Source organism: Vidua chalybeata, chromosome 1, assembly GCF_026979565.1.
Source record: "Vidua chalybeata isolate OUT-0048 chromosome 1, bVidCha1 merged haplotype, whole genome shotgun sequence".
Classification (NCBI taxonomy): domain Eukaryota; kingdom Metazoa; phylum Chordata; class Aves; order Passeriformes; family Viduidae; genus Vidua; species Vidua chalybeata.
The window spans coordinates 711,887-735,368 of NC_071530.1; the positions used below are offsets into that span (position 1 = coordinate 711,887).

Consider the following 23,482-nt stretch of genomic DNA (forward strand, 5'->3'; position numbering starts at 1 on the left):
TAATTAACGGAACTGGATCCCCATCCCATCATGAGTTAACGGGGCTGGATCCCCATCCCATTGTTAGTTAACGGGGCTGGATCCCCATCCCATTGTTCGTTAACGGGGCTGGATCCCCATCCCATCAGTTCACGGGGTTGGATCCCCATCCCATCAGTTCACAGGGTTGGATCCCCATCCCATTTTTAGTTCACAGGGCTGGATCCCCATCCCATTTTTAGTTCAGAGGGTTGGATCCCCATCCCATTGTTAGTTCACAGGGCTGGATCCCCATCCCATTGTTCATTAACAGGGTTGGATCCCCATCCCATTGTTAGTTCACAGGGCTGGATCCCCATCCCATTGTTCATTAACAGGGTTGGATCCCCATCCCATTGTTCTCCATGAAGGGCACGCTGGGTCTGGCTCCCCGCTCCCAGCACCAGTGCTGGCCCCAGCTGGCTTGGTGGCACTGGTCACCCCTGACCCCTGGTCACAGGGTGCCCCTTTCCAAACCCCTGCGCTCCTGTGGCAGATTGAATCCATCTGGGAAGCATCTGGGACACTTTGGGACATTATTTGGGGTATTTGCGAGGGTCTGTTACTCTCTCACTGTTTCCTGTTTCATTATCAGCACATTTGGCAAGTGCTGAACATCCACTGGGCACCTAAAAATGATCTGCAGTAACAGCAAATTTACAGCCCATAGCCACCAAAATCCACAATTCTTTGGTGTCATTTTTTTGCCTCTGAGCGTGAATTTGAGTTTTTTGGCACTTAATCCACCCGTCCATTTGCTCCAGCAAAGGTTTTGTAACGTTTCATCATGAGTTTCATCATGGAAGCAGGGATTGCCCTGCTGAGAGTTATGCTGGAGCTGGAGAGCAGGTTCTGGAGCCAGGGATGTGCCAGGGGGAATGGAGAGAGGATTCTGGAGCCAGGGATGTGCCAGAGGGACTGCAGAGCAGGTTTTGGAGCCAGGGATGTGCCAGGGGGACTGGGGAGCAGGTTTTAGAGCCAGGGATGTGCCAGGGGGACTGGGGAGCAGGTTTTAGAGCCAGGGATGTGCCAGGGGGACTGCAGAGCAGGTTTTGGAGCCAGGGATGTGCCAGGGGGACTGGGGAGCAGGTTTTAGAGCCAGGGATGTGCCAGGGGGACTGGGGAGAGGATTCTGGAGCCAGGGATGTGCCAGGGGGACTGCAGAGCAGGTTTTGGAGCCAGGGATGTGCCAGAGGGACTGGGGAGCAGGTTTTAGAGCCAGGGATGTGCCAGAGGGACTGCAGAGCAGGTTTTAGAGCCAGGGATGTGCCAGAGGGACTGGAGAGAGGATTCTGGAGCCAGGGATGTGCCAGGGGGACTGCAGAGCAGGTTTTGGAGCCAGGGATGTGACAGAGGGACTGGGGAGCAGGTTTTAGAGCCAGGGATGTGCCAGAGGGACTGGAGAGAGGATTCTGGAGCCAGGGATGTGCCAGGGGGACTGCAGAGCAGGTTCTGGAGCCAGGGATGTGCCAGAGGGACTGCAGAGCAGGTTTTGGAGCCAGGGATGTGCCAGAGGGACTGGAGAGAGGATTCTGGAGCCAGGGATGTGCCAGAGGGACTGCAGAGCAGGTTCTGGAGCCAGGAACGTGCTGAGACGCTGCTGGAGGCCGGGATGCTGCGCTGTGAGCATTAGCGGGCATCCCACGATGTGATAAGAGCAGGGAACCAGGCACGGAGGCGCTGCCGGGGTTCAGCTCCTCGGAGCCGCGGAGCATCGAGGGACTGTGTGGGCTTGGGAGTGGGTTCCGTGGGAGAAGGGGACAAGCTGTGGAAAGCAGGGCTGTCGCCATCTGGGGAAGCCCCTGAGCTGCAGATTCCTGGGAAAAGAGCAGCGGGAACACGAGAGGTGATCCCTCGGTGCTCCCTCACCTTCCCACAGAACGGTTCCTGTAGGGAAGATGGGCAGGGTGAGGGTTTGGCCGAGGCACTGCGGCCGCCCTTCTGCCCTTATTCCCGATGTCTGCGTGTGTGTTAGCTCTGAAATTCCCCATCCTGCTCTCCAGCCCAGCTCGGGGTCTCTGGCGTGCCCCGGACCCCGCCGGTGCCGCCCCTGCCTTGCCGCGGCTCGCTGGAAGGAGCTGCCTCTCTGCTTCCCTTGGATGCCTTCCGTCCTGCAGAAGCTGGGGCTGAAAGCTTCTTTAAGAGCCCAGATCGCTTCGCTTTTGTTCTCCCAGCCTTTCAGGGGGCTGGGAGCCCCGCTCCGCTCCCGGGGAGCGCAGAGCCGCTCCCTGCCCCGTGCCGGTGCGGCCGGAGCGGAATTCCGCCGGGAGAGAGCCTGGCCCCGACCTGGCCCCTGGGTCACAGGCCTTGTGAGAGCCCATTCCGCCGGCCGAGGGGGCTGCCCGGCCCGGGGCAGCTCCTGGAGGTGTTCCTGGAGGTGTTCCTACCTGGCTGCATTTGTATGCGAGCGGAGCCGCCGCTCAGGCTCCTTTTGTCTGCGCTGTCACGTTTCCCTCCCTGTGGCACTTCCCTCCCGGCTCTTCAGGAGCCGCAGAGCCCGAAATGCCTTGTAAATGAAACGTCAAATCCTCTCTTCTTCTCTCCACAGTGGGAAGGGGACCAGAACCGCATGCAAAGTGCAGCTGCATCTCTCAAAACACCTCTTGTCCTTCCTAATATATTCCTTCCCACATCCCAGGACTTGTTACCGTGCGAAGGCAGTGAGGATTTTGCTGTTAGAACTGGTGCCCCTTCCCTCCCATCTGCTCCGTGCCTATTTCCAGTATTTATCATGGAGCTCTTTCCCAGAGGAGCCATATGGGATCCATAGGTATCCACGCTGCTTGCAATGAAGCCCCTGTGGCAGAGCAGTGGGTGAAAAGCAATTCATGCCCAAAAGTAGAAAAAAAACCCACAGCAGAACAGATAAAACCGATTAATCTTGCAGTGTTTGAGGTGATTCCCAAGAGCCTGGCAGGGAAGGGGAGCTGAAGCCACCAGGTTTCACGACGAGAGTGTGTGGAAAATGTTTTTTTTAGGGAGAAAACACTTTGATTTACCTCCCGTGATTGTTGCTTATTGCTGAGCTATCCAGGATGGATTTCAGCGCACAAATCCCATTCCACCCCAGCAAAAGGAGGGTTTTCTTCTCTCGGGACACCTCGGCTGTTGCCGACACAATGCCAAGTGCTCTGGAGTCATAAAGGATCACCGGAGATGTGGGGCCAGCGAGGGTTAACGGGAGCAGATGTTGGCCGAGTCAATGGCCAGGGAAGAAAACAATGGGACACGTTCCGGGATAAATTCCACCTCCTCAATGCCCGCCCCGACGCGGCAAAGAGGAGCTGGAAGGAATAATGGACGAGCTGAACCAGGTGGTGAATTTCTCTGCAGAAATGCAGGAGCCAGAGTTTGAAAAGAATTGCTCAGGCAGGCGAGAGGTCCCGCCCTGTGCCGAGGAAGGAGCAGATCCGCTGGGACAGGCAGGGGTGTGCCCGGTGCCTCCAGCCCTCCTGCCTTCCCAGAGCCCTTTTCTCTAGGAAAACTCAGGGAAAACCGGTCTCTTTTGGAGCCTCCCCTCTCCTTTAGCTTGGCTGGGTTGGGAAAAGTGCTGCCAGTGGAGCCAAATCCTCCAGGTATTTACAAACGCTCTGCTCTGGGTTCCGGGGCCGCACGCCATGGAATAGTTTGGGTTGGGCTGCAGGGACAAAGCACAAAGGATGGGACAAGGAAAATTAATATGGATTTAGATCCTGAGGGCATGGTAAAATGGCCAGGACACCTGAGCTGCCTTTAAAAGATTCCACAGAGTGGCATCAGTTCCTGTCTCCCTCCTTTACCTTCTCCTTCTACTGTTTGCCTGAGGCCAAATCTTCAGGATGGAGTTATTCTCACCTCGAGGTATTCCTCGTGCTGGAAGATTTCATGGGAGACTGATACAACTGGAAAATACAAGAAAAATAGAGGAAATTGATGCTTATTTTTTTTTCCCATTTTAAATCTTACTTTTTGCTTGCTTGTATCCATATAAACAAATGTATCTCTGGTGAAAGGAGCAACTGTGAAAAGTGTTGGAAAGAATAATGAGGACTGAGCTGATAAACCTGCTCTGCACGCCCTGGCAGAGGGAGGGAAGGGCTGAGCTGACATTTCTGATGGGAGAAAAGCAGGATCACTGAGCATGAGGCCAGAGGGACTTCGAGAGGTCGCTCAGATGAGGCAACACCTGCCGCCAGCAAAATCCGCTCAGCTTCAACCTTCCCTGGCAGATGTTTGTCCAGCCTGCTCCCAGAAACCCTCGGCAGCCACGGCTCCACACCCTCTCCTGGCATTTCTTCCCTGCCCCCCTTCATCCCCACTCCACATCCCCGTGTCACCCAGGCATCCTTCGCTGGGTTTGTCCCTGCTGCTTTTGCTGATTGCTCCCGGCTGTGGAGAATAATTCACAGCCTCCGTGAAGCAGGGAGAAAAACAAACCAGTCTGGATGCAGTTTTCAGCTCCCCGTTAAAATCCACTTGACCGTTTCGAAGCAAAATGCCACTGGCTCTCCACGAGGGATCCCCAGGCATTTTCCAAAGGAGACTGGAGAATCCCTGGGAAACGTGCTGAATCCAGCAGGGATCTGGCAGCAAAGCTGTCTCAGCATGAGGTTCCTCAGCTGTCTTGGCAGGGCACCACCGAGGTCCTGAGGATGGCTGAGAGCCAGGTGGGATCAAAGCCAGCAGGGAAAGCGCTGTCCCCTCTCCCAGACCCAGGTGTTGGGCTCCCTAGAGCCACTGCCCTCTGCCAGATCCTCTGTGCCTCCTCATCCCTCACTCTCCTCGCTCCTTTGGCTGCCCCTTCTCCTCATTTTGCCCCATCCTGCTTTCCCCCTCTTCCCTCTGACCATGCTTTGCAGCACTTCCATCTCCCCTCCCAGGTCCTTTTTTCCTGCCCTCTCCTCTTCCCACAGATCCCATGTACAGCACTCAGCAGCCTGAGGACCAACAGACACCTTCAGAGATCCCCTTCTCCCCCACACCTGGATCACCATGCACACCTGGAGATTGGAAGCTACAAAAACAATCTCTGCATTTTCTCCCAAATCCTTCCTGAAATCTCCTCTTTTCCAACAAAACCCCACTAAGTTTGCCTGGTCTTGTCTGCCGTGGCAGCCAGTGTTGTCTCACTGCTTCTCCGTGCTCCTCAGCCCACCAGATTGTCCCATCTGCCGTCTCTTGCCTCCATGTGAAATTCTCAGCTCTGACACCAGAGCTGCATTTTCACGCTGCATTTCTGTAGCTCCCAGTAAAAGGTGATGGAGACTCCTGGGTGCTCCTGCAGGATGACTCCAGATTCCTTTAATAGACGCAAATTGCACATGCAGATTGAAACACTGCGTCCTGGAGTGGGCTGGGTGGGAAGGGACCTTAAAGTTCATCCCATTCTGGGGACACCCTTCATTATCCCAGGCTGCTCCAAGCACCCCATCCAACCTGGCCCTGGACACTTCCAGAGATCCAGGGGCAGCCACAGCTTCTCTGAGCAGCTGTGCCAGGGTTGGACAGCCCTTTCCATGAAGGGATTTGCCCAATATTCAGCCTGAGCCATTGGCACAGCTTGAGGCCATCCTCCCTTGTCCTGTCGCTGTTCCCTGGGCTCAGAGCCCGACCCCCCGGCTGTCCCCTCCTGTCAGGGACCTGTGGAGTCCTCCGGACGCTGTTCCCATGTCTCCCTGGCTCTCCAGTTCTCCCCACCACTCTTTCCTGGATCTCTCTTCTTGCTTCTCCTGGACCTTCTCCCGTGGCTTCCATCTTTCCTTACATGACATGCCCCAAACTGGACCAGCTCCTGTAAACCCTCAGCCATCCCTTGTGCTGCCAAACAGCTCCCAGGTGCCTTTAACTGGTTTCTACCAAACAGTTCCCAGGTGCCTTTAACTGGTTTTCTAAGCACCCCAGGATGAGGTTCTGAGAGTGGGAAGCAGTCTGGCTGTGCTGTTTAATATTCCCATTTTTCAGTCGCCGCTCTCTCGGTGGCAGCATGGCACCTCATTATTGTGGTGGGCATCTGCTGGCACTTGGCACCTCTAAAGGCTGGGGTTTTAAGAGGTTTTACAACAAGCCAGTGATCCCGTTGAATTCCCAGCCTCCTTTGCCAGCCGCCTTTCCTCCTTCCCTGGGTCCAGACCAACGCTCCCTTGCTCATTCTCCTCCTGCTGATGGAGCCTTTTCTTCTTCTCCTTAATGATTCCTCCCTATTTCCATCTCAATTTGGCCTTTCTGATGTCTCCCCACATGCTTACGCTCCCCTTGTAACTGTCCTTAGTAATTTGACCTAGTTCCCACTTCCCATAAACCTTTTTCTCGAGCCTGAGGTCAGCGAGGAGCTTGTGATGCAGCCAGGCTGGTTCCTGCTACGTTTCCTATTGGGATGGCTCCTGTGTGTGCTGCCTGCAGCATTCCTTTGAAGTCCCGCCAGTTTCCTTTGCTCCTTTCACTTCTAAACCTGCCTCCCACCAGATCCTGCTTCCCGCTTCTCCAAACATCTCGGTGTCCCCTGTCTTTATTTTTCCCTTTTCTCCCACACCCCTCCATGAGGGGTGTGAGCTTGGCCGCCCCACGCTCAGCCTTGGCCACTTTTCCTGCTGCCTTTCTGTTCCGAGGCAGTCTCCGGTGCTGGGTGCTGGCCGTGCCCCGCTCTGTCCCCCTCCCAGTGGCACCAGTCAGCCCAGTGGCAGCGGTGACACAGAGCAGCCGCCGTGCCCGCAGCCAGCCCAGCCCTCGCTGGCGTCAGCGGGCGCATGCCCAGCTCCTCGCTCCCACACTGGGCATTTTACAGCTCACCAAGTTAAGAGGATTTTGCTTTCCTCCTCTCTTTAAATCCAGCACTGAGTGGGTTTAGTACTGGAATCGCTCCCTGCTCCAGCCAGGCTGCGGGTAATGGGTGATTGGCGTTTCCCAGCGCTAAACACGGGGATCCCGGCGCTTTCTGGCTGCACAAATACCAGTCACGGGCCCCTCCCAGCCAGGAGGCAGCCCAGCACTGGTGGGAACGCCGGGATGTCACCACAGCTGCTCCCAGGAGCTCCCCACAGTGACCTACAGGACATGTCCCCTCCCAAACCTTTGGCTCACTGGGAAGCATCCCAGGGCTCACCACACAACGCTCCTGTGCTGGGATCAGCAGAGCTGCTCCCAGGGATGGTCCAGAAGGGTTTGGGAATTGTTCCTCAAGCCTGACCCTCCTTCCCCTGGGATCTGGAGCTGGGACAGCAAGGCTGGGATCCATCCCACCACTGTAGCTGTGTGTGACTGGAGCCACTGGTGAGCGGAGCCAGACCGTGCCGGGGTGGAAGATGGGGGACAGAAGCACCAGGCAAGGGAAGGGACACAGCCTGCCTCATCTTCCAAAAATGCCTCCAAGGGAAAGGCTGTGGAGCCAGCCCTCAGGCAAGGAAATGTCCTCAGAGGTGTGTAGAAGGGGACAAGGGACAGACATGGCTCTGCCAGCTCCTGGCAGCATGGAGCAGTGTCCTGTGCTGAAGGTGTCGAGCACAGCCTGGGGTGTGTGGGGGCTGACGGGGATCACTGAGCTGCTGCCACCTCCTTCTCCAGCCCTTCATGCTCCTGAGCAGCATGGTGAATCGGGACACCTGGTTGGTGAATCGAGATTTGGTTGGCGAGTTGGGACTTTTGGCCGTTGAGGACTCAGCCAGCGATGGGCACTCTCAGCTCCAGGTGAGTCTGCACTCAGACCGTGGATGTGGACTCTTGGGTGGTGAATTGGGACCCCGGGCTGGCGAGCTGGGCCTGGTTTGGTGAATGGGGACTCACCCAATGAATCCCCACTCCGGATATTTTGTTGCAGGCAGCCGGAGCTTGTCAAGGGAAGAAAGGCTCCTTGTCTCGGGGTCGTGGCTCCGGTCCTGTTGTGTGTCTGCAAGAGAAAAGAGGACGGCCGAGAGAGGAGGACAGGCCCACTGCCGATGCCAGCTCCCTTCCCGCAGCCCCTGCCAGCCCTTGCTGGCCACAATGGGCCCATCTCCCCTCCCAGCAAACCAGCCAAGCATTGAAATTTAATAGCTCTGGCCTCTCTGCATCCCAGTGATTAGGTCTGTGATTAAAGCCCGTGCGTTGCTTTGCTTGCTGGGAGGCAAATTCCTCCGCAGGGCCCGTGAAATCGGCTCCGAGCACGGTGCCCGCTCCTCGCCCTCTCCCGTGTCCAGCAAGGCACTGATGGGAGCCCTCGGATAACCCCGTCCATCCCTGCAAACCTCGCTCCTCCCTCCTCTGGGAAGGACAGAGGGGATGGGAGCCCGCGGGCTGGGGCCGGGCTGGTGGCCCCGGGGCAAACGGAGGCACAGCGAGGGACGCTGACCCCAGAGCCAGAGGGGCTCGGGCTCACGGCCGGCTGGAGGGGGCAGGAACGGAGGCTGTGCCCTCCCGGGGAAACAGGAGCGCGCCGGGAAGGTGAGTGGGGTCCGAGGGAGCGGGAACAGCCCCGGGGAGCGATGGGCTCAGAGCCATGCCCCAGGGCAGGGGGACGGGGGACAAACCCCCCCGTGCTCCCAAGCTGGGCATGAGCAGGAGCATCCTTAAACCTGCTGAAATCCTTGTGACCCGCTTTGGTCCTGAACCCCAGGAAATCCCTACAGCCCACGGGGGCGAGCGGCTGCAGCCGAGGATGGCTCCGGAACCCAGGACTGACCCCTCTGTGGGTCAGGACTCCTCTGTGGGTCATCCCTCACAGCTCTGAGACAGGGAGCTGAGCAGCCACTGCCCGCCTTTGCCGAGGGGACTGTCCCACCACTGCCACCCGGCCACGCTGGGCTCCTTGGAAGGGACAAAAACGGGTGGTGAGGGAATGTGGGCACTACTCCAAGGTGGGCAACTCTGTGTGGAGCCACGGCAGGTCCAGGAAGGATGGGCTGTGCCAGGCTTGAGGGTCTGTGCCATGTCACCCTCAGCTCCGTGGTGACACTGTGCACGATGGGCTGTGCCACTGTCACCTGCACAGTGACACCAGCCATGGTGGATGGGCTGTGCCAGCCTCACCTGCACAGTGACACCAGCCATGGTGGATGGGCTGTGCCAGCCTCACCTGCACAGTGACACCAGCCATGGTGGATGGGCTGTGCCAGCCTCACCTGCACAGTGACACCAGCCATGGTGGATGGGTTGTGCCAGTGTCACCTGCACAGTGACACCAGCCATGGTGGATGGGCTGTGCCAGCCTCACCTGCACAGTGACACCAGCCATGGTGGATGTTCTCTGCCAGCCTCACCTGCACAGTGACACCTGCCATGGTGGATGAACTGTGCCAGTGTCACCTGCACAGTGACACCAGCCATGGTGATTGGGCTGTGCCTGCGTCACCTGCACAGTGACACCTGCCATGGTGGATGGGCTGTGCCTGTGTCACCTGCACAGTGACACCTGCCATGGTGGATGGGCTGTGTCACCCTCACCTGCACAGTGACACCAGCCATGGTGGATGGGCTATACCAGCCTCACCTCCGTGGTGGCACTGTCCACACTGTGCTGTGCCAGCCTCACCTCTGCACTGTGACACTTGGTGACACCATGGCCGGAGTCTCCCCAGGCAGTGTCTGGCTGGACAGGCACCATGAGGGAGGATCCCAGTGAGGAGCAGACGGTTTCCAGATCCCACCACACAGCCCTGGCTGGCCTCACTCCTTGGCTGCCCCACCCCACTCCGTGTCTCCCTGCAGCCCACCTTGCTGACTCCCTCCAAGGGCAGCTGGAGATGAGGGGTGGCCTTGCCCATCCTGCAGTGCCCCTTGCCCATCCTGCCCTGCCTCACCCCCAGCACTGCATCACTCTGGGATTGCCAATCCCCTCTGAGGTCCCTGTCCTTACACAGCCATTTCTTCTCCTCATACACAGATCCTCTCTGGTCACAGCCATGCTGGTCCCACTCCAGCTCCCTTTCCCTCCCTCCCATCCCACGGGAAGCCTCTGCCCATGCCAGGACATCCCACCTGTCCTTGGTGTTTGCTCAGACATCAGCATCTCCTCTCTGCTCCACCAGCACACCCCTCTCCCCCCGTGCCACCCTTTTTATTGCCGTGTCCACGTTCCCAGTGCTTTTTCCATGGTTTTACCTGTCCTAGAGCTCCGTGCTGGAAGGGCATGGCAAAGAGCAAACCCCGCCGGTGCAGGGTGACAGAAATGCTGCAACCAGGGGGAAGATCCTGAGGATTCCACACCGGTGAGCCGCTCGCCGTGCCCGCCGGGATCGGCTGCCGCCTCCCAGCACCACTCCTCGGTTCTTAATGCCCCGAGCAAGCCGAGAATTAATTATTCAGCGGCTCCCAGGACGCACCGGGAACATCCGATCCGCGCGGGGCTGCGCCTTTGGCTCCCCCTGCCCCGGAGAGCGCCGGCCGCGTCCCCGCCGTGCCGCACGCTTAACACCCCCGGCTGTGGGGATTAATGGCCTCGTGTCCTCTCTCCCAGGGAGCCCGGAGCGCTGGCACGTGGATGAATCCCTCTCCAGAAGAAATCCTGCTGGAAGCAAGACGGAGCCGCGGCCGGAGGGGAGGGTGGTGGGAGTGCTGGGGGTCCCTGGGGAGAGATCCCTGCGCCATGCTCGACCCCAGGGGATGGCGGCAGGGCCGGCCTGACCTTGCCAGAGCCACTGGGACAGTGGCACCGGTTCTTCTCCACGCAGATGGAAACTGGGAGCTGGGGGGATGATAACCCTGGGGCGTTTCATCCCAAATCCCACCGACACCCTGGGCAGCTCCGTTGAAGGAGCCTGTTGGAGCAGGAGTGGCTGGGAGCCGTCACCCCGTGCGCAGCCACGTTGTCTGGGGGGACCTGACGGGGACAGGGATGGAGCAAACCCTGGCACAGCCCAGGCACCTCCACCAGACATCCCAGGGTGTTCCATCTGCTCCCAGCTGTGTCCAGGGTGGCAGGACGTGCTGCACCCCTGGCCTGGCACAGGCAGGAAGGTGCCTGGAGAGGGTGACAAGGGGGGGACCACACACCCACCACCCCCGGGTGACGCTCAGATGGGACCCTGTGGAAGGAGGGGCTGAATCTCTGTCAGGAGACATGAACGTCCATGCTGGGAGACCGCAGGCACCGGCAAGAGGCTTAACTTTAAAAAAAAAAAAAAAAAGGTTTATTTATTTCAAGATCTTACTTTTTTTTTTTTTTTCTCCTTTTTTGTCGTTTTTACCTGTATTTCAAAAAAAGTGGGGCAAAAGTACAAAAAAAGTCAGTTGCGGAACGGCAAAGGTTTAGAAATCACAGCGCGGAACGAACCCAAGCGAGAAACACGGAGCACGAACCAAACACCCCCACGACACGGCCGAATTATCACTGGGATTTTTGTTTTCCTCAGTACAAAACACACCAAAGCATGCCACGGAGCGGGAAGGGAGGCAGGGCGGGAGGAGAGGCTGCGGCTGCGGGGGGAGCCTGGCTCCGGCCCCGCCGGCCCCGGCCCCGCCGCTCACGTCAGGTTGTTCTGGAGGCAGTTGAGCTCCCCCACGTCCTGCTCCCCTTTGCCGCCGTCGTGCTTGGGCGACGTCGAGTTGTGGATGTTGAACGGCTCCTCGTCCTTCAGGCAGGATTTCAGCGAGTCCTGCAGCTTGTGGGGAGCGCTGGGATCGTCCTGCGGGAGAGAGGGGGGTCAGGGCAGGGCCGTGATGGGGGCGAGACGCACTGGGGGCTCCCATGTCCCACTGACCCCTTGCGGAGAGCCACTGGAGGGGACAAATGCCCCCTCCCAGCTCAGATGGCGGCACGGGGGGACCGCGCTGCGGGGACAGGGTCCGACCGCCCCGCGGTGACGCCGTCCCCCAGCACAGCCTCCCCACCTCGGGGTGCTGCGGCTCCCAAAGCGCCCAGGAGCTGTGCCAGCCGTGCCAGCCGTGCACATCCCCCCGGCCATCCCGCCCACCGTTCCCGCCCGAGTCCTTTCCCAGCCCGGCGCATCTCCTCGTCCCCGCGACAATCAGCCACTCCCGGCGGCGCTTGGCAGGAGCCCAGAGGGGTTGGCTTTATTGCGGTTCCTCAGCGTACAGCCGGTGCCCCCGCGCCGCTGGCAAAGCCGGGCACGCCTCTTCCCGACGTCCCCCCGCTGGAGCATCCTCCCGCGCCAGGGCCGGGCTGCGCCCCGAGTCTGTCCCGCACCCACGGGAGGAGCGGCCCCGCCGGCACCGGCGCCGGGCTCCGGCCCTCGGGGGGCGGCTGTGCCCGCACGGTCCCGCTGCGGGAGCAGGGCAGGGCAGGGCAGGGCAGGGCAGGGCAGGAGGAGCCCTGGCCTGGGGGCTGCCAGGGCGGGCCGGCCCGGGCCGTGCTGGTTACGGTGCTCCCGGTGCCACGCCGAGAGCGGCGGACGGACGGGGACACCAAGGGCCGGCGTCACACAGGGACAGGATTCTCATCTCCTGGGCAGGGACGTCCGGCCAGTCCGGAGCTGGTGCCATTGGCTGCAGGATCCCCAAAAACCCCTTCCCGGGGGTGTTGACCCTGCTGGCCCCTCCTCATCCTCGGAGTGCTGCGTCCCAGGCACCGCGTGCCAAACCCTCCAACTCCGGAGGGGACGAGGGCCGTGTCAGAGCCCGGCGAGACGCCGGGGAGTGGCACCGAGTTCATCCCGCGGTTCATCCTCTCGGCAGCGGGGAGGGAGCCGGCCCCGGAGCCTCCTGCCAGGGCGGCCGGGCCGCGCCGACGCTAGGGCTGCTAAAGGCGCTCGGAAGACGGGGAACAGCGGCCGCGGACAGGGGAAGGCTAAAGGGACCTACGCTCCTCCTCCGGCTCGCGCTCCGCAAAGCCCTTCGCTTCTCTCTGTTCCGAGTCGAAAGACAGCAGGTCGGAAGGGCATCCGGGGGATGCCGGTGGGTGCACCCCAAGCACGGCAGCAGCCCGGAGCGTGTCATCCTCCAGCACCGGAGCCATCTGCTGCTCCTGCCCAGCGATCCACAGCCCGGGAGCAGCGCCCGCCCCGGCTGCCCCCTCCCTGAACGCTCCCTGCCACCCTCACACGGAGCCAAAGCCATCGGGAACTCGGGATGGTGGCTCCCGGGGAGCCACATTGGCAGGAGGGGACAGGGAAGGGACAGGGGGGTGACACCGCCCCCCTGCCTGGCCTAGGTCCAGTTTAGGACCCACCAGCGAGGGGACAGAGCAGTGACCATGGCAGGATGGGGACGGGAGGGCAGCGCTGAACCATGGAGGGTTCAGAGGTTGTCAGACAGAGGGACAAGGACGGGATAGAAAGAGGGACGGGGGGACGGTGCCACACAGCTCCTTACGTTTGGGTGGGAGCCCTCGGCGATGGTGGAGAGGGAGAAGTTGTCGTTGTGCAGCTCGGACGGGGTGCGGTATCTGCGGGGTCAGGAGAGCAGGGGTGAGAGCAGGACCCCCCACACGGCCCCACTCACGTTTTGGGGTGACCCTGGTTTTGGGGCGGGGTAACTCTTCCCAGCGCTGGAGGTCTGGGGGGGTAAATGTCCCCAGAGATGGAAGTCTGGGCTAAATACCCACAGATCTAAGGGCTTTGGAGGGATAAATCTTCCCTGCTGTGGGGGTTTGGGGTTTTATACCCCCAGCTCTGAGGATTTGGGGAGCTAAATGTCTCCAAGTCTGGGGGACTTGGGCACTTAGTATACCCAGAGATGGAGGTCTATGGGCATAAATGTCCTGAACTCTGGAGGTTTGGGGACTAAATATCCCCCGGGATTGAGCTGGGGCTAAAGGAGCCCAGTGTGACATTTTGGGAGGCTCAGTGCCCCCAGCTCTGGGGTTTTGGGGGTAGCTGGGCTCTGGGCAGGAGAGCAGGAAGGGCAGCCCGGGGCAGGGCTGGAGAGGGAGACCCGGGAGCTGGCAGGGAGCTTCCCTGCTAATTACACTTGGCATTTCCAAACACTAATTAACAGCTCATTAGGGACGGGGCTGGGAAGGCTCCCTCCTCCCTGCTCCAGGAGCTGGGCAGCAGTGGCTGGGGCGGGGGGGGTGACCCCAAACCCTCCCCTGTCAGCCCCCAGCCCTGTCCCCAGCCGGGCCGTCCCCGATGGCCGCCCAGCCGGTGTCCCCAGCTCCCAGCGAAGCAGATTAACTGGTGCCAGTCAGGAGCAGCTTTAAGGGATTAACCGCGGAGCAGGAGCCACAGCCACGTCTCCCGCCTCCGGCAGCTTTCCCACCCACCGTCACCGCGTCCCCACCGGCCCCGGGGGTCCCGGTGACGCGAGGAGGACGGGCTGGCACCGGCAGGGCAGGGGTGTTCGGGGCCGGCCCGGGGCGTCCCCGTCACTCACTTGGTCTTGCGCAGTTTGCTGTTCTCCGTCTTGAGCAGGTAGAGCTTCTTGGCGAAGAACACGGTGAGCATGAAGAGCAGCAGCACCACGAGCGCGGCCGAGCCCACGGCCACGCACATCACCTGGAAGTCGGTGACGATGGACTCGCAGCGCGTGCCCTTGTGCCACGTGTAGTCCTGCGTGTTGCACCTGCCGGGGGGCGCGGTCAGAGGCGTCCCCCCGCCCCAAAACGAGCCCCCGTCCCACAGAGCATCCTCGGGGGATGCGGTGTTTGTGCCTGGGGGGGGTTACGGGTGTCCGAGGGGGATGGGATGAGCGGTCCCGAGGGGGGTGACACCGAGTGACATGGGGACACTGGGGCACGCCGGGAGCGGGGTCGGGGTCTCCCAGACGGTGCTGCTGCCCCGCACCAGTGGCTTCCAGCCCCAGCGGCGGCGGGAGCACGGAGGGGTCCCCCGGGTCCCCCCGAGCGGGCGGGCCCGGTGCCAGCCGCAGGGCACATCCCGGTGCGTGCGGCACAGCCGGCGTCGCCTCCCGGCGCAATCTGCCGGGGCCGATTAGCGCGGCCGCCCCGCGGCCTCGGCTGCGCGGCCCTGACCTAATTCCTGCCCAGCCGCCGCCCGGGGGGCAGGGAAAGCCCTCCGCATCCCGGCGGGATGGGGCTGCGGGGCACCGCCGTGGGCCGCGGGGGACGGAGAGCCCGGGAATGGGGGTGGAAAGGTTCGGAATGGAATGAAAAAGGATGGAAAGACTGGGAACGGAGTGTCAGGGGGATGGAGAGCCCAGGGATGGAGCACAGGGAATGGAGAGCCCAGGAATGAGGTACTTGGGGTGGGACAAACTAGGAACAGGGTGAAAGGGATGATAGGCCAGGAATAGGTTGCAGGGAGATGGAAGCACTGGGAAGAGCTTGCATGGGTGGTGGAGAGCCCAGGGATGGGATGCATGGAGTATGGAGAGACTGGGAGTGGGGGTGCACAAGGGCTGGAAGGACTGGGAATGAGATACACAGGAATGGAGAGCCTGGGCATGGAGTGCAGGGGATGGAGAGCTTGGAGATGGAGTGCAGGGGATGGAGAACCCCGGGACAGGGTGCAGGGGTCGGTGAGTCAGGGATGGCGAGCCCCCACGCCCCCAGCCCGCCGGGCCCCGGCCCTTACCGGCAGAAGGCCCCGTGGCTCTCCACCAGGTAGCACTGGCCGCCGTTGTGGCAGTAGCTGGGGACGAGGTCGCAGAGGGAGCGGCAGGAGCTGTTGTGCCGCACGTACCCGCTCCGGCACTCGGAGCCGTTCTCGGCCGGGCCCCGCTCCCCCGGCCGCGGCCAGGCCGTGGGGCTGCCCCCGGACAGCCCGGGCGGCGGCGGCGGGGCCGCGGCGCGGTGCCCGGTGGGCCGGGGGTCCCGCGGGGCCGGCGCGGCGCCGGGCACGGCCGAGGCGGGCGGCCGGTAGCCGTTCTCGTCCTCCAGGCCCCCGTCTTCCTCCTCCTCCTCTTCCTCCTCGTCCTCCAGCTCGTCCTCGTCGTCCCCGTCGGCGTAGAAGGAGGTGGTGGGGTAGAAATCGGCGTCGTCGAAGGGCGTGAAGTCGTCGTAGAGCTCGTGGAGGGCCCAGGGCGTGGCCGCCCCCTCGGGCTCCCGCCGCCGCGCCGAGCCGGCCGCGCCCCGGCCGCCCCCGGGGAAGCCCCCCAGTCCCTCGCCCCCCTCAAACAGGTCGTAGTAGTCGACGTCGATGATCTCCGAGCCCGTCCGGTCGGCCGGGGGCTTGGGCGGGCCCGTGGCGGCGGTGATGGGCTCCTGCAGCCACGTCAGGTCGGTCCAGCCGCGGGCGCCCTGCGCCGGGGCCGGGCTGGAGGCGGCGGCCCAGAGCTCCGGGGGACCCCCCGAGTCCCCCCCGGCGGCGGGCACGGGGCTGGGCTCGCCCAGCACGGGGGTCCGCGGCGCGGCCGAGCCCCCGGCCGCCAGCAGCAGGTCGGATTCGGCAGAGTCGGTGGCCAGCTGGGGCCCGGGCGGGCCGGGCAGGGCGGCCGGGAGCCCCCCGAAGCCCCCCGGGCCAGGCGGGGAGGCCGGCGTGGGCCGATCACCGCTCCCCGGCTCCTCGGGGCTGCCGAGGGCCACCGGCACCGTGCCCCCGTCCCCGGGCCAGGTGACGGCTCGGGGGGGCACGGCGCTGGCCTCGCCCTCCCCGGCGCACCCCGGGCACCCCTCGGGCACGGCCGAGGGCTCCGTGGTGGCCGTGCCCCCTCCGGGGGGCTCTAGCTGGGGTCCTGCCGCGGCCCCCCCGGCGCTCGTGCTGTTGCTGGGTCCCCCCGGGGGGTCTCCACTCGCCAGGTCCCATTTCGGGGGTCTGCTCTCCAACGAGCCCTCCCAGGCTCTCCCCTCGCCAACGCTGGAGTTTTGGGGGGGCCACGCGGATGCTGGGGGGGGGTGCAAGGAGAGAAAGAGGTGTCAGAGGTGCCCCCGCACCCCTGCGAAGACGTGGCAGCCTGGGGGGGTCCAACAGGTCCCCACCTGCTCCACCTTGCACCCACCTGGATGCACGACAAGGACCCTGGGGGGCGGGGGGGCTGCACCCCGAATCCTTGAGCCTCTCCCGGGGACTGATGGGGTGAACCCCACAGAAGCCCCCAGCTCTGTGGGTGCCCCCACAGCCAACTCTGTGACGCCCCCCCTCAGCACAGCCCCCCCAACCCAAGTCTTCCCCGGCCCTGCCCCCTCAGCTGCCCTTCAAGGGGGATCCATCCCCCTGCAAAGGGATGCAGCCCCCACTGCAAGGGGAGCCAGCCCTCCCCGAAAGAAACCAGCCCCCCATAAGGGGATCCACCCCCCCCGCCCAGGTAGATCCAGCCCTCCTGTGGTTCTTCTAAGTGCACTCCACAGACACAACGGGCTCCAGCTCCCTGTGCTGGGATCCAGCCCCGCTCCCCGCCCCACGGACCCGTCGCTCAGTGCGGGGGGATCCAGCCCCTCTGGCTGCTGCGGATGCAGCCACTACACACAGCGGGATCAGCCCCTGCGGCGGGATCAGCCCCTCTGCAATGGAATCCAGCCCCTGCCGAGGGGATCAGCCCTCTCTGCCTCCCGCATGTCCATCCAGACACACACCAGGATCCAGCCCTCCCCACAGCGGGATCCAGCCCCCTGCGAGCGGATCCAGCCCTCCTCCGGTTCCTGCAAGCGCGCCCCATACACAGACCCGGATCCCGCCCCTGCAAGGGGATCCAGCTCCCTGCAAGGGTATCCAGCCCCTTTCCAAGGGTATCCGAGTCCCCCTGCAATGGAATCCAGCCCCTTCCAGGGGGATCCACCCCCCCTCCGGCTCCTGCAAGTGCACCCCATAACCCCAAGAGGATCCAGCCCCTGCAAGGGAATCCGGTCCCTCCTGCAAGGGGCTCCAGCCCTTCCCTGGCTCCTGCAGATGCTCCCCCTGCACACACGGGGATCCAGCCCCTGCCGCAAGGGACCCGGCCCCGGCAAGGGGATCCCGCCCGCCCTGCAAGGGATCCGGCCCCGGCAGGCGGATCCAGCCCTTCCTCCAAGGGGATCCAGCCCCACGCACGGGATCCGGCCCCCGGCAAGGGGATCCCGCCCGCCCTGCAAGGAGATCCAGCCCTTCCCTGGCTCCTGCAGATGCCCCCCCACATAAAGGGGATCCAGCCCCGCAACAGGATCAACAGCATCACCCCCCCGCAGTGGGATCCAGCCCCCCGCCCAGGGGGATCCACCTTCCCGCGGGGCTGCAGCCCCCGCCAGTGGGATCCAGCCCCGGTAAGGGGATCCCCCCCCCCACCCCGCAGCCCCCGCCCGGACCGCAGCCCCCCCCCCCCGCTGCCCACCCGGGGGATCCCCCCCGCCCCGGGATCCGCCCCCCCGTGCCCGTGCCGTGTGTCCCCGGTCCCGGTACGCACCGAGGGCGCCGATCGCCAGCAGCAGGGCCAGGGCGCGGGGGGCGCGGGGGGCGCGGGGGGCCATGGCGGCATGGAGGGACCCCGGCTCCGCCACGGGGCCGGCACCGGCAGCGGCTCCGCCCGCCCCGCTCCGAGCGAGCCGCGCCGAGCCGAGCGGAGCCGCGCCGAGCCGGGGGGCCGGGCCGGGCGGCGGGGGCGGGACCGCGGACGCGGCGGCGGCTCCGGGCACGGGCACGGCACCCCCCCGGCACCCCGCGGGCAGCGCCGGGGGGCGCATCCCGGAGCCCCCCCAGCATCGGCGAGGACACACCGCGGTACCCCCCAGCATCGGGGAACGCACAGCCCGGTACCCCCTCCACCGGAGGGGGACAACGGGGGACACATCCCGACAGCCCCCAACACCGAGGGACACACATCCTGGCACCCCCAGCATGGGTATCCTCGGGGGGCACCGGGGGGCACATTTCGGCGCTCCCAGCAGCGGGGGGACACCCCCCGGAAGGCCCCAGCCATCCTCGGGGAGGGACACCGGGGGACACATCCCGGCACCAGCATCGCTGGGGCAGGGGACACAGAGGGCACACCCTGGCACCACTGTCCCTGGGGGGACACTAGGGACACATCCCGGCACCCCCCATCAGCAGGACCCGCCCTGGAGCAGGACACCGGAGACACGTCCTGGCACCCCCCAGCAGAGGGGGAACCTATCCCCGAATCCCCCAGCGCCGGCATCCCTGTCTGACCCCCAACCTGCTCCTGCATGGATGCAGTTAATCCTGCATCCCCGCACCAGCGCCGGGATCCCCTCCCAGTATCCCCACCTGGTGCGGGGGGACCCCGCCCCGCACCCACAGCCCACCCCCGCTCCGCCCGGGGGCACCGCGGGGCTCTGGCCCCCCCAGCAGAGCCCGCAGTGTCGGCTTGGACCCTCCTTGCCCCCCGCGTGGGCGCCCCACGGCCCTGGCATTGCTTGCCAGCTGCCAGTTGCCACCAGCTGCCGCCACGGCCTCTGTCACCAGTGGCCTGTCCCCCGGGCTGGCTCCCTCCCACGGGCAGGGTGCGGGCAGGGGCTGCTCCGGCCCCCGGCCCATTGCCCGGATGAAGCCGGGGAAGAGCCGGGAGAGGAGAAGGGCGCGGACCCGCCCGGCCTCGCGGTGGCCACGGCCCCCGGGGACCCCCGGGCCCTCGGCCGCAGACCCCACCGCCGCAGGGGCAGCACCCGGGGACAGCCCGGGCTGCTCTGGACCCGTCGGTGGGAGAGCAGCCGCTCCTCGGCTGTCCCTGCACCGCTGGCTCCAGGGATACCTGCCAAGGTCACCGCGTGTCCTTGGACACCTCCACCTGCAGCGCAGGAACGTGTCCGTCATGGCTGCTCCGCAGCCCGCATCCCACAGCTGCGTTCCACATCCTGCACCAGGATCCTGCACCGTACAGCCCAAATCCCGCTCTGGGCAGCCCACGGGGGATGTCTCACATCCCACATCCCCAATCTCACATCCCACATCCCCAATCTCACATCCCACATCTCACATCCTGTATCCCAAATCCCGTGCTGGGCAGCCCATGTCCCAGATCTCACATCCCATATCCCAAATCTCACATCCTGTATCCCAAATTTCATATCCCATATCCCAAATCTCACATCCCGTATCCCAAACTTCACATCCCATGTCCCAGATCTCACATCCTGTATCCCAAATCTCACATCCCATATCCCAAACCTCGCATCCCATATCCCAAATCTCACATCCTGTATCCCAAATCTCACATCCCATATCCCAAATCTCACATCCTGTATCCCAAATCTCACATCCCATATCCCGAATCCTGCATCCCACTTCGGGTGTCCCTCATCAGACATCCCTTACTCCACACCCCACACCACCCATGCCAGTGCAGGATGCCGGGGGCTCCCTGGGGGCCCCATTCCAGCGCCCCCCACTCCCCTGTGGACCCCCTCGTGTCCCCCCACTCCCACGGGCCGTGTGTGCGGGGCCGGGCTGGGGGAACGCCGGGAATGGGGTCCCCTCTCCCCCCAGCAGCCGTGGCTCCTGGCTGGGCTCCGTGCTGGGAACAAGCCCCGCTCTGTCCCTCTCAAAGGGGGATTGAAGGGGCTGCACCTGCTTAGTATTCCCCAGGCTTCCGGCCCTGGATGCGTTTCCAAGGGGACCGGCCGAGGGGCCGCCCGCGTGGATGGGGGGACACGGCCCTGAGAGCTGGGAAGAGGGCTGGGAAGGGGCTCAGGGGTCCCAGGGCTGAGGGGTCCCTGGGGCTGAGGGTCCCAGTGCCAGGTCCCGGCCTGGCAGCAAGAGGCTGAGGGAAGGCGGGTGGGATCTGGGAATGGGGACAGTGCTGGGATGGAGGGAGTGGGATCCAGGAATGGGGATGGTGCTGGGATGGAGGGAGTGGGATCTGGGAATGGGGATGGTGCTGGGTGGGATCTGGGAATGGGGACGGTGCTGGGATGGAGGGAGTGGGATCCAGGAATGGGGACGGTGCTGGGATGGAGGGAGTGGGATCTGGGAATGGGGATGGTGCTGGGTGGGATCTGGGAATGGGGACGGTGCTGGGATGGAGGGAGTGGGATCCAGGAATGGGGACGGTGCTGGGATGGAGGCTGGGCAGGGCAGCAGCCCATGGAAGCTTCCAGCACCCACAGTAACTCCTGGGAGCAGGAAGTCGGTGGGACTGGCAGGGACCCCTGGGACCCCTGTTCCAGGCCTGGAGCCACCCAAGGTCACATCTTGGGTACCTCCATGGCCAGAGGCTTCACCAGCCCCTGAGCAATGTCCTGGAGCACCAGCTCCTCCCCTCCAAGGGTTGTGTGGCCAGTGTGCCACGAGAGCCCTGGGGCACCTCATCCAGGGGTGCTCCCCATCCCGGGGATCCCTCTCCCACCCTCAGGCTCCCCTCGGGGCATCGACATCCCGGGGGCTCCAGGCAGTGTCACCCCAGGGTTCAGAGCCCCATGAGGAGGGACCTTGTGCTCCTGGGGACGAGAGGGTGCTGGCATCCCCACCCTGCCCAGGGGACAGGGCCGGGACATTCCCTGCAGCCATCCCTGCTCCCGTGGCCCTGGATCAGGGTGGGCAGGGAGGAGCGAGGGTCTCACCCCCCTCGGGGCAGAGCTCACAGGGGGCAGAGGGTGCTGTGCACAGGCAGGAACATCCAGCTGGGAGAGTTCCAGAGCCTCCCTGTTCCCAGGACACCCAGGGGGGCAAAGGGGGGCCCGGCCCTTCCAGCACTGTGCCCGAACCCAGGAGCAGCCGAGCCCAGCTCGGGGTCAGAGCCAGACCCCAGCACATCCCTACAAACCTGCCCTGGACTGGGCTTCGTCAGCAGCAGAGGGTTGGATGAGGGGTGGCAGGACAGACGGACAGACAGGATGGACAGACAGATGGACAGCAATGGCTCTTCGGTCTCGAAGGAGAAATCCAGCACCAACTCCCTGACTTGGGAAGAACCAGCTGCTGATGCCAAGTCTGGCTTTTCCTGGGGGAATTACTCAGAATATCAAAGATGATTTCAATTGCAGGCACCATTTGGGGCTCTTCCAGAGCAAATCCCTGAGCCCTGTCCATCCATGCAGTGATCTGGGGAGGGATCTCATCCCAAACCCCTTCCCTGCCCACTTCAGCACTGGAGTGGAGTTTGCCCGTGGATCCTGCCCTGCCTTGGGATCCCCAAAAACCCAAGGGAGGGGCTTTGCTCCCCAGTCCTGCTCCACGCTCCTGCCAGTGCTCGGCTCAGTCCCAGCCCTGGGGAGCCTCAGCTCCATCCCTCATCCCAGCTCATCCCAGCTGGCAGCTCCCGTGTCCCAGGGGCTGTGGGGCAGCCCCACACCAACACCTCCCTGCTCCCTCAGGGCCACTGGCTGCAGGTGCCAGGCTGGATTGTGATCCAGCATCCCATGGGGATGGACAGACAGACAGACAGGGCCCGGGGGAGGCACAGGCTGGGCTGGGATCCTCACCTTCCCAGCTCCCTGCCACCGGCTGAGCACCAGGAATCGCCTCATTCCTGTGTGCAGTGGTGATCCCCAGGGGCACCCAGACCCATGGGATAATGGGGGCAGTGGCATTTCCCCCAGCTTCTGTTCCTCCCATGGCCTCTCCCTGGGCTGCCTTTCCCTCCCCCCTCAGCCAGGTACTGGAGAGGCTCAAATTACCTTTTATCCTTATTTCTTCCATTAACAATATTGGAAAAGTGCAAAGAAAATGAAGAATTGGAACAAAGAGCCAGGACTGAGGTTGGTGTTTCCTGCCCCGGCTCGGGCACAGCTCTCCTCAGACACGTGAACCCTTCCCTGTCTCACAACATCCTGGATGTGGAGCCTGAGCCCAGGGCTGAGCCCAGCTCAGCCAGGCGGGATTTTAGGGACGGCTTTGTCCTTGATTGGGGCTGGCACCGCCCGGGCTGGCTCCGAGGTGACGAGTCCCGATGCGACACCGATCCCTGGAGGAGCCGCTGCAGCACCGACCTTCAGCCACAGCATCCAGCCCCTTTCTGCAGGGAACAGGCTCCCCCTCCCCGCATCAGGCACACGCCAAGCTGCTCCCGACACCCGGCTGATCCAGAAATCACCGTAATTCAAAGTCCCCGAAGCAGGAGCCGTGTTTGGGATCGCAGGAGCAGTTTGGGGAAGGAGGCTGGAGGCACAGAAACACACAGATCCACAACCTCTGCATGTACTGTGGAGCTGGAGTCGGGATCTTCCCAAAAAACCCTTCCTGACCTGCACATGGGCTGGTGCATTCGGGTCTATAGAGGCAGAGCTGGCCCGGGCAGGGGCAGAGTCCCGGTGTCCGAGTGACCTCCGGCTCTGCTGGGCCTGCCCGAGGGGCAGAGCCCCTGGCTCCTGCTCTCCCGGCCATTCCCGAGCCACATTCCCCTGGGGCTGCAGAGGGAAAAGGTGGGAGAGGTTTAAAAATCACCTGTCACAGCTCTGAGCTGCAAGGAGCAAGGACAACCCTGAGTAAAGCGAGGCTGAGCTTTGGGGAGAGGAGCTGGCAGGGAGCTGCACCCCAGGGATGGAGCTCTGCACCCCAGGGATGGAGCCCTGCACCCCAGGGACTGAGCTCTGCACCCCAGGGAGGGAGCCCTGCACCCCAGGGAGGGACCCCTGTATCCAGGGATGGAGCCCTGCACCCCAGGGATGGAGCCCTGCACCCCAGGGAGGGAGCCCTGCACCCCAGGGAGGGACCCCTGTATCCAGGGATGGAGCCCTGCACCCCAGGGATGGAGCCCTGCACCCCAGGGAGGGAGCCCTGTATCCAGGGATGAAGCCCTGCATCCAGGGATGGAGCTCTGCACCCCAGGGATGGAGCCCTGCACCCCAGGGAGGGAC

The 23,482-nt window shown here is 63.5% G+C and overlaps 2 protein-coding genes and 1 long non-coding RNA gene across 4 annotated transcripts; 1 reads left to right on the forward strand and 2 right to left on the reverse strand.

Annotated features, from left to right (window-relative positions):
* Positions 1 to 740: 740 nt before the first annotated feature.
* On the reverse strand, positions 741 to 7,846 carry LOC128784849 (MAGE-like protein 2). The gene is made up of 3 exons (XM_053936760.1): positions 7,774 to 7,846; positions 3,798 to 3,899; positions 741 to 3,655 (listed from the first exon to the last, which is right to left on the reverse strand). The coding sequence occupies exon 3, from the start codon at positions 1,806 to 1,808 to the stop codon at positions 846 to 848; it is 963 nt and encodes a 320-aa protein (XP_053792735.1). The 5' UTR covers positions 1,809 to 3,655; positions 3,798 to 3,899; positions 7,774 to 7,846; the 3' UTR covers positions 741 to 845.
* On the forward strand, positions 6,944 to 11,072 carry LOC128784924 (uncharacterized). The gene is made up of 5 exons (XR_008429682.1): positions 6,944 to 7,409; positions 7,555 to 7,677; positions 7,808 to 8,409; positions 10,075 to 10,172; positions 10,421 to 11,072. It is a non-coding gene; the product is annotated as an uncharacterized LOC128784924 (long non-coding RNA).
* Positions 11,073 to 11,101: 29 nt separating this feature from the next.
* On the reverse strand, positions 11,102 to 18,264 carry CSPG5 (chondroitin sulfate proteoglycan 5). Of its 2 annotated transcripts, none has more exons than XM_053936677.1 (5): positions 18,136 to 18,264; positions 15,396 to 16,644; positions 14,236 to 14,424; positions 13,234 to 13,306; positions 11,102 to 11,588 (listed from the first exon to the last, which is right to left on the reverse strand). In XM_053936677.1, the coding sequence occupies exons 1-5, from the start codon at positions 18,197 to 18,199 to the stop codon at positions 11,427 to 11,429; spliced, it is 1,737 nt and encodes a 578-aa protein (XP_053792652.1). In that variant the 5' UTR covers positions 18,200 to 18,264; the 3' UTR covers positions 11,102 to 11,426. The 2 variants fall into 2 exon arrangements, with proteins under 2 accessions (XP_053792652.1, XP_053792661.1); XM_053936686.1 differs by lacking the exon at positions 11,102 to 11,588 and adding an exon at positions 11,863 to 12,766.
* Positions 18,265 to 23,482: the final 5,218 nt, after the last annotated feature.